This window comes from Arachis duranensis, chromosome 5 (genome assembly GCF_000817695.3).
Source record: "Arachis duranensis cultivar V14167 chromosome 5, aradu.V14167.gnm2.J7QH, whole genome shotgun sequence".
NCBI lineage: Eukaryota > Viridiplantae > Streptophyta > Magnoliopsida > Fabales > Fabaceae > Arachis > Arachis duranensis.
Window position 1 is genome coordinate 81216904 of NC_029776.3, and position 15793 is coordinate 81232696.

The 15793-nt window shown below is 35.3% G+C and overlaps 2 protein-coding genes across 5 annotated transcripts; one reads left to right on the forward strand and one right to left on the reverse strand.

Annotated features, from left to right (window-relative positions):
• Positions 1-1082: 1082 nt before the first annotated feature.
• On the forward strand, positions 1083-5519 carry LOC107489730 (T-complex protein 1 subunit gamma). 4 transcript variants are annotated; one of them, XM_016110486.3, is made up of 14 exons: positions 1083-1370; positions 1455-1517; positions 1806-1867; positions 1956-2028; positions 2321-2388; positions 2478-2547; positions 2661-2729; positions 2881-2952; positions 3295-3368; positions 3780-4442; positions 4516-4641; positions 4737-4841; positions 4921-4995; positions 5103-5222. In XM_016110486.3, exons 2-14 carry the CDS (start codon positions 1493-1495, stop codon positions 5118-5120), a joined length of 1500 nt encoding a protein of 499 aa, XP_015965972.1. In that variant the 5' UTR covers positions 1083-1370; positions 1455-1492; the 3' UTR covers positions 5121-5222. The 4 variants fall into 4 exon arrangements, with proteins under 4 accessions (XP_015965972.1, XP_015965970.1, XP_015965969.1 ...); XM_016110484.3 differs by having other exon boundaries at positions 1084-1373; positions 5138-5519; XM_016110483.3 differs by having other exon boundaries at positions 1084-1370; positions 5138-5519.
• A 205-nt stretch (positions 5520-5724) lies between these two features.
• LOC107489732 (eukaryotic translation initiation factor 6-2) lies at positions 5725-8780 on the reverse strand. The gene is made up of 8 exons (XM_016110487.3): positions 8625-8780; positions 7833-7889; positions 7636-7732; positions 7429-7514; positions 7243-7287; positions 6656-6786; positions 6149-6259; positions 5725-6067 (listed from the first exon to the last, which is right to left on the reverse strand). The coding sequence occupies exons 2-8, from the start codon at positions 7840-7842 to the stop codon at positions 5810-5812; spliced, it is 738 nt and encodes a 245-aa protein (XP_015965973.1). The 5' UTR covers positions 7843-7889; positions 8625-8780; the 3' UTR covers positions 5725-5809.
• Positions 8781-15793: the final 7013 nt, after the last annotated feature.

The window sequence follows — 15793 nt, forward strand, 5'->3', positions numbered from 1 at the left end:
TTCCTCTTCTTCCTCTTTCTCTTCCTCTTCCTCTTCCTCTTCCTCTTCTTCTTCTTCGTTTTTTCTTTCGATTTTCATGGTTTCTGAAATCAAGCTTTGAAATCGTTTTGAAGAAGAAGAAGCAGCAGAAGATGAGGAGAAAGAGAAAGAGTTCTGAATTATGCAACGAATTTTGGGTGTATTTCTTAAATACTTTGGGTGTATTTTTTGTAATCCTTTGGGTGTATTTCTGTAATCCTTTTGAAGATAATGGAACTTCAGAAATACACCCAAATAATTACAGAAGTACACCCAAAATGATTACAGAAATACACCCAAAGGATTACAGAAATTCACCCAAACGATTATAGAAAATACACCCAAAGGATTACAGAAAATACACCCAAAGGATTTAAAGAAATACACCCAAAATTTGTTAAAATACATCTTATGCATAATTCAGAACTCTTTCTCTTTCTCCTCCTCATATTCTACTGCTTCTTCTTCTTCAAAAACGATTTCACCATGAAAAATCGAAAAAAAGATAAAACAGAGAGAAAAGAACGTAAATGAAGAAGAAGAACGTGCAGAAACGAAAGAAAAGGAGAAGAAGAAGAGTAAGAGGAAGAAGAACGTGCAGCAAGAAGAAGAAGAAGAAGGAGAAAGAGAAGGCAAGAAACAAAAGAAAAGAAGAAGGAGAAGACGAAGAGGAAGAAGAATGGTTGAAAGCGTATTTTGAGCGTTAGTTTTAATTGAACTTGTAAGGCTTACAAACCTTAATCGCTTGTATGCGAAGAATTACTCTTTTTATATTGGATAAATAATTTAATTAAAATAATTAAATTTTCAGTAAAAATTAGCTAAATATAAGAATAAAAAATACCAATTTTTATAGAATAAAAAGTATAGAGAATCAATAAAATATTTATACAATATATATAATTGAAGTTTAAAAATATCCAATTCAATATTAAAAATATAATTATTAGTATTATCTTTTTTGATCAATTAAAATTTTTAAAATAAACAATAATAATTAGTGTTACCATTAGTGTTACCTTTTTTTTAGCACGACTCTTTATAGAATTGACCTTTACCTTTGTTGAAATGCCACTATTGACTCTGTAACGACTCTGTTTACAATTTTAAGGTACAAAGTACAAACTTGATCGTCTCTCTCTGTCTTAGCGGCTCCTTCCGCCGCCGCCAGCCACCGCTACCTCCTTCCCTCCTCCAACATTCTCCGTTCAAGTTCAGCCACCTCACATTTTTCCTTTCAGACTGTTCCGCCCTGAACAGTACGATTTTAGGGTTTTTATATCTTCGGATAAAGCTTGAATCTACTACGTTGTGTTCACTCAACTGTGTTCTGGATTTTGAGTTCGAAAACTGTGGTGTGAACATTCAATTTCACAAACTCATTCAAGTTTATAAGCACTTCCTTTGCTAAAGAGTTAAAGTTTTTGTGCTTGCAGAAAGCTCGGAATTTGGATTGTAAAAGCGAGGAGAAATTATGAATGCTCCGGTTCTAGTTCTCAGTAAGTTTTTTCTTGCTGCCATTTTTGCTCCAAGTGGCGTCGAATTTTTCCCCTTTCTTTTGATTACGCTTCTGGTTTAAATTACTTCAGTTTCATTTTCGAAAACGGTTTGTTTTCAGTTTCTTTTTTTAAATTTTCTGGTTGTTGTAGTTTTTTCTTTTTCGTGCACTTTGTGTTATTTTTCGGTACCCAATATTTGATCATATTGTGCTAAGATTGCTGTTGTAACCTCAAAATGTTAAACATGTTTTTCTACATACCCATCAAATGCATACTGAAAATCTGCAGAGGACTCTTTGAAACGTGAGTCTGGAACCAAGGTGCACCATGCCAATATTCAAGCGTCTAAGGTAACATATTACATAGTATCTAAACTTACATGGTAATGTTCCTTAAAGTTCATTGGATGTATAATTTAATGTATCTGATGGTTGCCAGGCTGTTGCTGACATAATACGTACTACTTTGGGACCTAGGTCCATGCTAAAAATGCTACTTGATGCAGCAGGAGGTTAGTGTTTTCATTCTCCGATTATGTTGCAGCTTGTGGATTACACCCTATACAATGTTAGATTGCAGAGGGGCAATTGTTTCATGTTTTGCAGCCTCAATGCCTGAATCGTTTTTGGAAACATTTGAGTTTTCTTCTTCTTCTTCTTCATGGTGTGCGATTTTCTTTAAGCTTGGGTTCTGGGTTAGTTAGAGATTGCCCTTTTATTAGTGTTTGTCATATTTGATCAGATGTCTGGTTTGTATTCTCAAGTATTTACCCAATGCTCATTCTTTTTCTTTGTAATTTGCAGGAATTGTGGTGACTAATGATGGAAATGCTATCTTACGTGAACTAGATCTTGCTCATCCAGCTGCTAAGGTATTTTTCTTTCGTGCTTGTTCTCATTGATATTAGTTTTCTTTTGCTGGAAACTTTCTAATACTTCTCTCTCATTGAGATGGCTATAGTCTATGATTGAATTAAGTCGCACCCAAGATGAAGAAGTTGGAGATGGGACAACATCCGTCATCATTCTTGGTATGATTTTATATATATGGTATTGTATTTGTATAACCAGTGAAGGATTGGGTTTATATTGCAGCCTATTTTATTTTCCTATTTCCAATTTTTTTGTTGTGTATTTTTGGCAGCTGGTGAGATGCTTCATGTTGCTGAAGCATTCATTGACAAAAATTATCATCCCACAGTTATTTGCCGAGGTAATTTATTAGTACGCCTTATGTATTATTATCTTCTCTATAATGTTATTCTTAATCCAACAAAAGTTAATAGTAATAATATCAAATGGGGTTCTTTCCTAGAATGGTGTACACTTATATATAATGGATGCTTCAATCTTGTAATCTGCAGCTTATAACAAAGCTCTAGAGGATGCAGTTGCTGTTCTTGACAAAATTGCAATGTCCATTGATGCCCAAGATCGTAAGTCTATTGTATTGAGCTGAATCTTTTCAATTACATATTCCAACAGTTTGTGGAATAATAACCTGAGAGGCTTTTTCAATAGTTTGGGTGCTGGGATATTATTTCTTTTGTTTTTATCTTATCTTCCGAGAGCCATATTGGAATGCAGCTTGTAGAAAAATCGTGTGGTAATTTATGGTATAGGCTAAAACCCTTAGTCCTACAAAATACAAGTATAATAATATTTGTTTCACAATAATTTTGACATCACTTTAATATCATAGTAAATGACATTTGTTTCTTCTTTCAACATAAGTTGACTTCCGTGTTTTGTCTCAATTATTGATGAATTAACTGCAGGAACTACAATGCTCGGACTTGTAAAAAGTTGCATAGGTACCAAATTTACAGGCCAATTCGGAGACTTGATTGCTGTGAGTGTCCTCATCTTCTTCGAGCTAGATTGCCAAATTGGTCATCTTTATATTCAGGAGTTTTTGGTCTTGATATGTCTATTCTTGCATAATGATATTCTTCCAATCCTGATTTTAATCCATGTAATGCTATGCATGAGGAGGGTAGCTCACAGCCAAGTGTAGTAAAGTTGAAAATTTTAATCTGCTTGGTGTTTCTACCACAATCTATATTTTTTTGCTTGATCAAGAGTTTATGTTGTTTTGATATACAGTTTGGATGTTTATATGTTAGTAGGATTATTAACAGGCCTTGTGCATTTTCTTATTATCCTCTGTCTGTTGACTTACATACCATATTACCTTGATTAACTTCCAGGTTAATTCTCTATATGTTGACTTATGTATCATATTACCTTGATTAACTTTCAGGATTTAGCTATTGATGCGACTACAACAGTAGGTGTCGAAATTGGCAACGGTCTTAGAGATGTAGATATAAAAAACTATATTAAAGTTGAGAAGGTCCCTGGTGGGCAGCTTGAGGACTCAAAAGTTCTGAAGGGAGTCATGATAAACAAAGATGTGGTTGCCCCTGGCAAAATGAAGAGAAAGATTATTAACCCTCGTATTATTCTTCTCGATTGCCCCCTTGAGTATAAAAAAGGTGAAAACCAAACAAATGCTGAATTGCTCAAAGAAGAAGATTGGAGCCTCCTATTGAAGATGGAGGAAGAATACATTGAGGAGCTCTGTATGCAGATATTGAGGTTTAAACCAGACTTAGTAATTACAGAGAAGGGTCTCAGTGATTTAGCATGCCATTACTTAAGTAAGCATGGGGTTAGCGCAATCAGGAGGCTGAGGAAAACCGATAACAACAGAATTGCAAAGGCATGTGGTGCTGTTATTGTGAACAGACCTGATGAACTGCAGGAGTCTGATGTTGGTACTGGTGCTGGCTTATTTGAAGTAAAGAAAATTGGAGATGAGTATTTTGCATTTATTGTCGACTGCAAAGACCCTAAGGCCTGTACCATACTGTTAAGAGGTGCTAGTAAAGATCTCCTGAATGAAGTTGAAAGAAATCTGCAGGTAAGCTGTTAATTTGAACTTCTAGATCATGTAGATTTGGTCATACTTCTTCCTGAACATTCTTCCATGACAGGATGCCATGTCTGTTGCAAGGAATATAATAAAAAATCCAAAACTTGTTCCTGGAGGTGGTGCTACAGAGTTGACTGTGTCAGCTGCTTTGAAACAGAAGAGTTCATCAATCGAAGGCATAGAGAAGGTGAGTTTATTGTCGCTTTTTAAATGAACAAGTAGATAAACGGCAGTATATTACCCTGGTTCTCACTTTCGCATAATATTCACATTGATCAACAGTGGCCTTATGAAGCTGCTGCCATTGCTTTTGAGGCTATCCCACGTACCTTGGCACAAAATTGTGGAGTTAATGTCATCCGGACTATGACTGCACTACAAGGAAAGGTGGAAATAGTTTGCTAGTACCTATTACATGTGATACTTTCTGTTACTTTGTTTAACATTGTTTTCTTGAAAATTATAGCATGCGAATGGAGAAAATGCATGGATTCGCATAGATGGAAATTCGGGTGCCATCGCCGATATGAAAGAGCGCAAGGTACACTTCACTTTTTTCAGTTACCCCCAACAGGATGAATATTTGTTTGGATTTTATGTGGATATATATGCTTAGGTATCTGAATTCTTGATAAGCATGTACCTCAGCAAATGAACCGAGTCTGAGGATATGTTGTTGTTAGATTTGGGACGCATACAATGTGAAAGCACAAACATTTAAGACGGCCATTGAAGCTGCTTGCATGCTCCTGAGGATTGATGATATAGTTAGTGGGATCAAGAAGAAGCAGGCACCTGGAGCAGGCCAGGCCCCTACAAAGCCCAAGGTTGAGACTGAGGCAGACGCTGACAGTGAGCAAATCCTTCCTGACTGAGCAATACAGTTCAACTGACACTGCTTTTTGACATGATATAGAGTAGAAGATGTGCTTGTTTTTAACTTTTTTATTGATTGAGCTGCTATGTTTTAGTTTGTACCTTACACTGTTTGCACTCTGCAAGAGCAATTGTGATTTATAAACTTCATTGATGATAAAAGAAAATAGAATTGTCTTCATTAATTAATTCGTGTTCTTCTGGCTTAGTTTTTAGTGTGCACATAACATATATGTTTGGCCCCTCAAATCTGTGTACCAGAAGAAAAAAACCTCAACCTGAAAAAGAAAATAAAAAAATTGAACGAAAAGGTGTAAAATTACAAGTGATGATTCAAACATATATATGTTTAGTCACAAAAAAAAAAAACATATGTTCACAGTGCATGAGTCACTATCACCAAAACTTGAAAAGATTATTTAACAATTAAAAGTGCAATATCTTAGGAAAGATAATACAATCACAATATTAACCACAATTTAGACATAGCTATCAATGAGAGATTTTCTCATCTCATCCACAATGGCACTAGGCTGTGCCTCCCTCAGTTTGAAAACACTCTCAATCACAGACAGCTCTGTCGCTGTGGTGTCCGAGCCACAAAATGCCGTCCAGTCATTCACTGTCATTCCAGCAGCTATCACTTCACTGCCACGGTTCACCGTCCCAGCCACCAAAGGAACCTGAAGAAGTGTAGAAAGCTCATCCAAGTCTTCTATGGAAGTATGAGGGTGGACCTGCATCAAATGAATGGCTAAGACTCGAGAACTTTTTTGTTTTTAGATTGCAAAGTTGAAGAGAAAAATCATTTTACTCACCAAGCCCCCTCTGTTGGAGAAGGCACAGTGGCTACCGACAAGAATATTGCCGGCAATGGTCTGCCTGAAAACTTCTACTCCAAGAACATCTGCAATCATTTCCTCCGTCTCCTGAACAAAAATAAAGCAATACATATTATATATTGAATTCAGAAGATAAATGGGAATAACAGCCATGGCTTTGAGAAGCATCGGGATTATCGTTAATATGTAATACGCAAAAACGTGAATCCATTAAATCCTACAGGTCAAATAGGGTGTAGATTTTATACATACTTGCAGTGTAAAATTTGTTTGTTTTCAGGATATTACGTATAAAGTTCACATCCTGTTGTCAAAATTAAAGGTGATGAAATTCCAAAATACTAGTAATGTGCAGGTGATAATTTTTTAATGTTCTAATTCAATATCTATGGTTGAGATAAAACACAAGTGATATTCAAATCAATTTTTTATCCTAAACATGACTAGATTAGCATAAACATTATAATCTAGCATAAAACTAACCCTGTCAAGATCGGTGTGAGTGAGAGCCACATGGTCATTACAAGCTATACAATTTCCGAGAGCAGATAATCTTTCTTCTATTCTCTGAACGACTACTTGATCGGGCAGACAGTTTCTCAAATGTTGAAGTTCTTCAGAATGCCAATAAGAACAGGTAACTAAAGTCAGGATAATCATATCACTACTATATTGTAATTATATATGGCAACGCTACCAGAAAAGCAAAGCATAAAATACAATTAGGTTTCAGAATGTTTTTCAACATCATTTGATTGAATATGCCGCAAGCCACTCCATGTATAATTTGGTAATACCATTTTTAAAAAAATATTTCTTCATAACATATGGATATGGTCCATATGCGCAATACTTCATCACAATTCACATGACCTCATATATGCTAACCGCATCAGTCAAATAAAGAGAAACAGTTCACATATTTATTGAGATTTGAGAAAGTCAATATGGTGAATTTTTATTTGGTGAAAGGAAATTACAAAGATGTTTTGGGAACTCATAGCACATGATATTAAATAGCATCATGTAGTACAAGGAATCAAAACCAACATAAGCGAAACAGTAATCACCTTGGTCTGTAGTTGTATGGGGCAGCAGAAGCCCATTTTTGTTTCCTGGAAACCGACAGAAAGGTAAACAACCTAATTAGGTCCGAAAAAATGTTGAATAAATAGAAGAAACTGATGCTGCTTTATTCTTTCTTTGGTACTCCTTGAGAAGCCAAGAGAATAAGCAAAGGATATGAAAATCTTTACCTGCACAAAGGCGACCAATAATTCGAGTTCCACCAATGGATGTTTTGACTACAGGGATGACGTCTGCTAACTCAGATTCAAACACACTGTACAAACCAACAGGTTAATTTTTTCATTCAGAAAGACATCATAACAATTTCAAACCATTTGAAGACAATTTTAAATAAGTTAAAATTAAATTCATCACTAATCAAAAAGAATGAAAACCTATAGAAGTTTTCGGATCCTCCTATGGCAACCAAACAATAGGCATTAGTAAGTTTAGAAAACACTCCAACTTCACAATTATTCTCAAACTGTAGTCCTGCAAGGAAACAATATACATTCAATATCTTATCTCAAAAAAGCAAAAACGAGTGCAGCTAAGGAAGACCAAAGTAGGGAAGGCATATATGATCGCTTACTAGTTGCCATGATTGAGAATAACAGAGATCTTTGACCCAAATAACCAGATTGAAGATCTGCAGTGAAAGAATGCGAGTCAGGAAAACAACATAAAGCAACCATGTTCCGTATATTAAAATTATGCTCAAATAGATACATAACAAACCTCATATACTCAATATGCGGGATACATATCCCCAACTTAGCTTCTACCTGATCATGCATAATCAAGCTATATAGTTTGGACGGTTTAGCCTTGGATTTCAGGATGTACCAATTTGGTCGAAATAACAATAATTTTGAGACAGGTAGTAGTATCGAGCAAGTGGAACTACTTTCCACCAAATTAGAACAGAAAAAAGAAACTAACATATTCACCATAGAATTTCCTTTATTTTAAAAATCCACAGGTTTCTTAACTTAAAATGTGAAAACAATTCCCACTGCATATTTCATCAACTTCAATGTTGAAACATTGAAGAACACCTCCAGCTACTCTTAGCATTAGCAATTTTGATTATGATAACCCTCAAAACTAACAGCTCCTAGGAGCCCCTCATCCCCTCAAATATGATAATGCATATAAATGATATCTGCTAGTGAAATACGAACATGCTTCATGTTATAATTTCAGCCAAACAATGCAATCACAACTCGGGAAATTCTAGTAGCAGAGAAAAGATTATAACTTTACACTAAAATCGGAACCTCAAATTCCTAAATAATCTATAGCCAGAATATAGGGTGCAAATTGCTTTCATGTACAAACCACAACAAAACAGGGTTGGTTCTGCAATTAATGAAGAGAATACCTTGGCGAATCCTTTGAGGTGATCACGACGGAACTAACGGCGGCGCCGGAAGAGAAGCTGCCTGAGCTGGAAAGCGCGGTATGGAGAGAAGAGAGGCGGGGAAGAAGACAGCGCGAGGCTTGTTAGGGTATTTGATTTTATTTTTTTAATTTCTTTTTCAATTTGTTATCAAATTTTTTTTTCGGATCTTGACCTCTTTTTTTGTTTTTTGGTCATATTCTTGGGCCTCTTAATTGAGGAACTTGTATTGACCTTTATTAGTTATTGGGCCCTAATCCCTTATTTCTGACTAGGCGTATTTGATTTTCATTCTTTTTTTTTGGTAATTTAGAGGGGCTTATTATTATTATTATTATTATTATTATTATTATTATTATTATTATTATTATTATCGTGTATAAATTTTGAAATTAATGAAATAGAATCTTTAATCTTTATATCTTGAATAGGCCCAAAATAAATTTGGTAAATGTAGAAGTGTAGATGCAACATATAAGATTAAGGAAAGGTTATTTGCTCATGTATATAGGTTTTATTATACATAACTTTTGAACTAAAAAGAAACAAAATTGAAAAAAGTTTTTACGGATAAAAATTTGATTAAAAATTTTAATTTAAACTGTAAAATCTTATAATTCTTATATGATATTAGAACTTAATATAAAATTTCAAATTATAGATATTTGGTTAAAAATTTAGTACAATTTTAAAATAATTTTAACTTTTTATATTACATGATATTATTTATAATTATATTGAATATCTTTCCCTGGATGCTCTATAAAAGGAACCTTATTATATGCTAATAAAATATCCTTTATTGGATTCTCTACACATTGGATCTTGTATACAGTACTAAGGGTAATGATCTCAATGATTCAATGTCCAATCTAGTACTTAGTACAATAAATGTATGTAAATTGCAATTTTTTATTCTCATTAAATACAAGTCATTTAATTAATTTCTTTTGGATTCCTTGATTATATGAATTTTGTAACTTTTCTACGCCTCATCCTTATTCTTATTTATTTTCCCACTCCATACATAATATATTTGGTATCATATAGATTATATTACATATTAATATATATTAATATTAAAAATAAAATAATAATTTTCGAAGTTAAAATTAAATTATTGAACTATTTAAAAATCTAAGCATTACAATAAATAGCATAATACTTCTATTAAAGATCGAAAAAAAGGTGATTTCTTCCAAACCCATGGTAATTTTGTGGGTAAGTTACCCTTGCACATGTGTCTTCATCTCAGCCATTGATTAAAAAAAGTTTCAACCTTTCATTAATTGATGCATTAAATGTTTTCATACTATATTGTATTTTATATTATTTACATTATACCCCATAACTTATTTATACTTGATGCAATACGAAAATAGTTGATTTTACAAATTTCTCCCCAAATACCATACAAATCAAAACCTTCCCCAAATACCATTTCAATGTGTACAGCTTCTTCTTCTACCTGTCAAAAGACACTTCAAAAGAACTGCTTCATTCTTCCACCTCACTGCTTCTTTTACCCTTCTATGATCTCACTTCTTCTTCTTCTCTACCCTTCCTGTGGGTGATGGGTTTGATTTTTCCGGCGACCCTTTCCTAAAACCTTCCCCAGATACTCCTGTAGTATCCACAGCTCCTTCATCTACCTCAGTGCTTCTTCTACCCTCCCCTTTACTTAAGCGTTTGATTTTTCCGACGACCCACTCGCAAAACCTTCCCCAAATACCGCCGTAATGTCTACAGCCTCTTTTTCTACCTCGTTCCTCTGATTTCTAGGTCAGTCATCGTCAGGGACAGATTTTTTCGAACCCCCTGGAAGACCCTGCCTTCTGCGTCTTCGTCCAGGGTTACGCGGGTGTCATTTTCTGTGATTTACCGTCGAAGAACGTAAGTCATCCCCTTGCTAGCAAGGTTCCGGTGACCCACGTGCAGAACGCTCTCGGAAAACCCTTGTAAGCCCCACTGCTTCTTCAGCTAGGTCATTCGTTCGTTTTTTTGTTTTTTTAGCCAATTTGCGTGATTTGTTCTGTTAATCACTTTCTGTAATCACCGTTCATCGAAGAAGATTGATTCAATTTGGAATGCAATAGATGATGTTAGTTGTCCATGGTGGTGTTAAATGTTAATCAGATCGATGGCCAGTGATGCATGCTCCTCAAACACGAGACGAGGCATAGGGGGAGCCGACGGACAACGGGAACTGAGATCTGGAAATGCAACCTCAAGTTGGCTGCAACCTCAGGATGTAATAGATGGTGTGGCCCCAAAATGCTTCTGTGAAAAATATGCCATCAGTTACATGTCGAAGACAGACACCAACCCAAATAGGTTATTTTTTGGATGCCCATTATTAAAGGTAAGCACGCAATTCTTTATGTTTGAGAACTAAGATTATGCTAAAATTTGATTAAAATTTGAATTTTCTGGAATGGAGCTTTAGACTCTATATTTTGGTTATTATCCACCTTGGTAAAGTTGTTGTGGATGTGATTTTGAATTGTTGGGAATTGCATGCCTATTGGTTATGAAAATTGTTTGACTTTGTTATTGATTTGATGTTAAATTGGGTTGATTTTGTATATGATTTGATATTGGTGCTGGTTAATTTTGATGAATGACTGAGAATTGGGAAAAAGTTGATTTATTCAAAATAGATCTACCTGGATTAAAAATCGTGATTGTGACAAGAATTGACATGGTACCTGTTCTGATATTAAAAATGGATGCTAAAAATTTGAAATGATTTTATAGATGTAGAATTTAGGGATTAATTACAGTGACGTACATGGAATAGATTGAATTGGAGTATTTTGTAACCCCTTACATTAATTGTGTTCTATTCGTTGTAGGTGACAGAAGCACATTGCAAGTTCTTTCTCTGGGTTGATGACCACATTGTTAGGGTCAGAGCGGGGGAGGCTACAAGGGGATCGGGTGACGGGAAGCAGAGTGATGTTGGAAAACATTTGGGAATGGATAACTTGATAGACCATGTAGAGGAAAGAATAGTAAAACTGGAGAAGCTGCTGAACAAGAAAAGTAGAGAAGCAGAGTTGAGGAAAAAGGCTAGAGAAGCAGCTGCAAGAGACATGGAGGCTTCATCAACCCAGAACCCGAAGCACCTCGATTAGGTTCAGAAACTTAAGAATAATTTCCTTCTTTGCTGAAAATTGCTACTGGAATGTAGAGACACAAATGTTTGAAGCTTTAAAAGCAAAAATTGTCGAAGACGTTCATCTGATTTGGGCAACATGGTTGGAATTTGTTTATGTTTCTAGTTATGTGTTGTTGTTTTACCCATAGACACTTATGTTTCTAGTTACGTGTTTTTGTTTTACCCATAGATACGTATATGTTTTGTGGTATTTATTTTTGTGACTTAGTTACCAAAATTCCCTACTAATTTCAATATCGTATGAAGGCTAATATGTTGTAGTAAGTCAGCCTGAATACCAGAAAATAGCAACCTTTTTATTAGTGAAACGAATGCTTAAGATTGCAGTCATGTTATAACTCAATCTTCGGCAATTCTGTAAGAGTTGGAAGGAGAAGGGCATGACAATATACACCGATGATTTGGTGACTTCCATGACAAATCATGCAGCCACCACAATAGATAATTGACAAGATTTGTTTTTCGTCTTATATAGTAGTGTGCAGCATAAATTTTGTTTTGTGATAGAATGAAGAAGCTGAAAGTAAACTAGAATGTTATGTTAGGCTTTGGAAATTTGTTGAATTGCAACTTGTTGGTCAAGTTTAATTGCTTTCCTTTCAGAAAATTTCCTGCATAGGTTTTGAAATTCCTAATCCCTTGAACCTAAATAAATCTTAACACTTGTAGTTTATTTGATCATGATGAATGGCCACTGCTTTGTTCTAATACACATAAATTGTTCAGCAAGCTATGATGCTTGAAATAAGCTAGCTTGTCTGTTAACATAATGGGTTTTAAAGGCTTCATCTCATTATGTATTGAAGTTGTAGATCATCATCTTTATACCATTGCACATGATGTATAATACTCCAATTGAAAGATCTGACATTTTAAAATACCATAACTTCCCATTATTGCTGAATCCTTTGTTTGCTCAATTTGTTTGACTTTATTCACCCCTTCATGAACTTGATTGAATTCCTATTAGTCTATAATCCAAAGTAAATGAACGAGTGTTAATGGGTTGATCATTTCAGTGACGTGGCCGTGGAGGTAGAGTGCAAGCTGGAGTTTGTTCATGGAGTGCTAATGGCTTAATGCAGGTCTTACCAGGTTACCATGTACTGGGTTGCTCTTTTTTTCTTATTATAATATAACATTCAACGAGTATATGGCTTATTTCAGGTTTTACCGTCCATTGGGGTAGGTTCTGTCATCGTCGAACAAAGCAGTGGTGTATACAAATGTTCTCTTAAAACCGATGGCCATCATGTAAGTTTCTCTTGTAACATTGCCCGTTTATATGTCCGTTTATATGTCGTCTTTTTTGGTTGAATCGTGTTACATAGAAAAACTTTGGTCGAATTATAGGTCGAATTGTCTCGATTCACGATTATCCCGGATCAGTTCTGGGTTGGTATTAATGTGTAACATAGTATATGATCAAAGGTCATTGAATTTTTTTTCCCCAGCGTTTGTTACTTTAATTAACTGAATATTTAGTCTTTCTGTCATAGTTGGGATTGGGCTCGGTCAACTAACCTGGAAAGACGTTTTTTTTTGGTAGTTCAAGTCTATCTAAAAGTAAAGTGAGCTATCTATCAACTTGGGCCAGCAACAAAAACAATTAGTGGATAATTCAAGTCAGGATTAATGCAGCAACTGGCTTGAAACCTGTTAAGCCCAAGTCTCTCCGGAATTTTAAAAGAAAACCAAGTTTTTTCAGGTAACTACTTATTCCATTTATGTTTGTGTTTACCGTTAATTTGATTAATGTTTTTTTGGAATAGCATTTCTTGATTGAATATTCGCGTAAAATGTTAGTAGGTTAACTGTTATTTCTCACATAATCCCTATACTAGGATGGTTAGAAACAGAACAACACCATTATAAATCTCCTGTACATGAGGAAGACTACACGACACATCGAATTAGATAGATTGAGGTTGTTATGCAACCGTTTCTCTTAATTTTGGCTCTTTCAAACCAATGTAAAACATACAATTGTAAAGACAGGCTGAAAGAAAAAACAGTACGGAATTAACCAATGTCATAACAGTTCTAGGGATTCCATTAACAAAAAAAAACATAATTAACATCAACTGGAATAGTAAACAAAGAGTTTCAACCAAGTTCCACAATACATGTAGTCGAAGTTTATCTAAATGTCAATTATTTCTAGACAGGAAACATCCCTGCAAAATACTTGAGTGTAGACCTTACTGTGATCGAGTGTGGTGTTTCTGGGTATCGCCATGCTCTCCTCACCAATAGATTTCTAGTGCCATGTTCGATGTCATATTCTGTCAACACAAGCTCTCTGTACCTGTAATTGACGAGTAACTCTCTTTCCTTTGAATTGTTCACCAACAAAAGTAGGTTTTCATCCACGAATAGTATTGGATTTTCTCTGATGCTTCGACTCGCGAACCTGCAGTATTGCTCTAGTATTCTGTTTCCATTCGCGTCTTCATTCAAGTGCCAAATTGCTGCGACATAACCAAATTCGTTGTGCGTATGAGCGAGGAGTGCAACTTTTTCCTTGTGGGTTAGTAAATTGTGAATGGTATATATTGCACCTACAGGGATAGACACCTCGCTAAATGATTCATCTTCAACACTGTAACATAAAACAGACTTGGGTGTAGCATAGCTATCTCCTGTACCAGTTATCCAATACGCCTGACCATTATTAAAAACAGAGTTAGGGTCAATTTTTTCTACACCAGGGAGACAATCAACGCAGTGAAACCATGTAGAACGCCTTGAACAATATCTAGAGAAAAAAACGTAGGCATCAGCTATGTCCCTTTTGCACATATGTATGACTGTGTATGCATCTGAGTTTCGAACATGACCGAAACCATATACTGGGAAAAACGATCTACCGTGGTCCCTGTGGGGGTCGGAAATTTCTCTAGAGCATTGTGTTGTCGGATTCCATACCAAAAGTCTTGTGTCGTCTCGTTCACGAGAGAACTTGAAACATATGTTCCCGTTTGACACTCCGACAATACGAAACCACCCATGGATGCCTACTCGGAAAGGATGCTGAACATTCACTTCTTCTCCAGAAGCAGCATTCACTATATATAGTGAATCTGAACCCATTAACAGTAGTGAGTATCCAACATGAAACAAAACATGTTGATCTAACACTTTCTGCCTTCGCATGTGGTGTATGCATGTCTCTTGTTGGCGTAGCTGTCGGTACCAGAATTTATTCAAGCACATACATCTCCCTACAGCTTTGGCACTACTACGCAGGAAGATTTCTTGTAGCAGATCATCCGGAATAATCGGCAAGGGAAGTTGGAATTTAGCCATTTTACTATACGCGATCTTCGTAGTCTTGTTTTTTGGTTGTGTTTACTTTGTAGTTTTTGAATTGTTGAAGTCTGTTGCTCTCTTTTAAGTAATGAACATAAATTAGTCTAACTTATTAATTGTGTGAGATGCAGCATCCAACGAGAATTGATGAGGCAGAATATTGTATTTACCGGTGTTATCGTAACCTCTTTGAACTAGGTGTTTAGTACCATTAAATTTGACTCGTCTACCCAAGTTTTTGCCTACCCTAGTAAATAAATTCAGTTGGAATTCCAACGTACTCCAATAATGTTATCTTTGCTTTTTTGTTTTTCTAGCTTGAAATTAGATGTAGCCGCAAATTTTTTCCTATTAAGTTTTAATTTGCTGATATACTCACTAATCTGTTTACTTGATTTCCAATTTTTTTATGCCTTATCACAACATTACAACCCCTCATCCTAAAGAAAACCATGTTACTCCCCAAATTAATCATTTCCAATACCTAATTAGGATGTTACCAGCTACCACTTGCACACCCTCATCCATGCAGACACAGGTAAACAACATTCAAGTTTTTCCCATGATAAAAAAGTCGTTCTTACCAAATTTTCTTACAAATAATGACCGGAATAAAAAAAATACTTCTGATGGTAGACTTGTGTGAGACTTGATCAAA

Coding starts and splice junctions, on each gene's coding strand:
- LOC107489732 (XM_016110487.3), bottom strand. Junction 6,787..7,242: donor CCATACAACTACAGACCAAG/GTGATTACTGTT, acceptor GGCATTCTGAAG/AACTTCAACATTTGAGAAAC. Junction 6,260..6,655: donor CTCACACCGATCTTGACAGG/GTTAGTTTTATG, acceptor ATTTTTGTTCAG/GAGACGGAGGAAATGATTGC.
- LOC107489730 (XM_016110484.3), top strand. CDS start 1,493: ATGAATGCTCCGGTTCTAGTTCTCA. Junction 4,642..4,736: donor CAATCGAAGGCATAGAGAAG/GTGAGTTTATTG, acceptor ATTGATCAACAG/TGGCCTTATGAAGCTGCTGC. Junction 4,842..4,920: donor TGACTGCACTACAAGGAAAG/GTGGAAATAGTT, acceptor TGAAAATTATAG/CATGCGAATGGAGAAAATGC.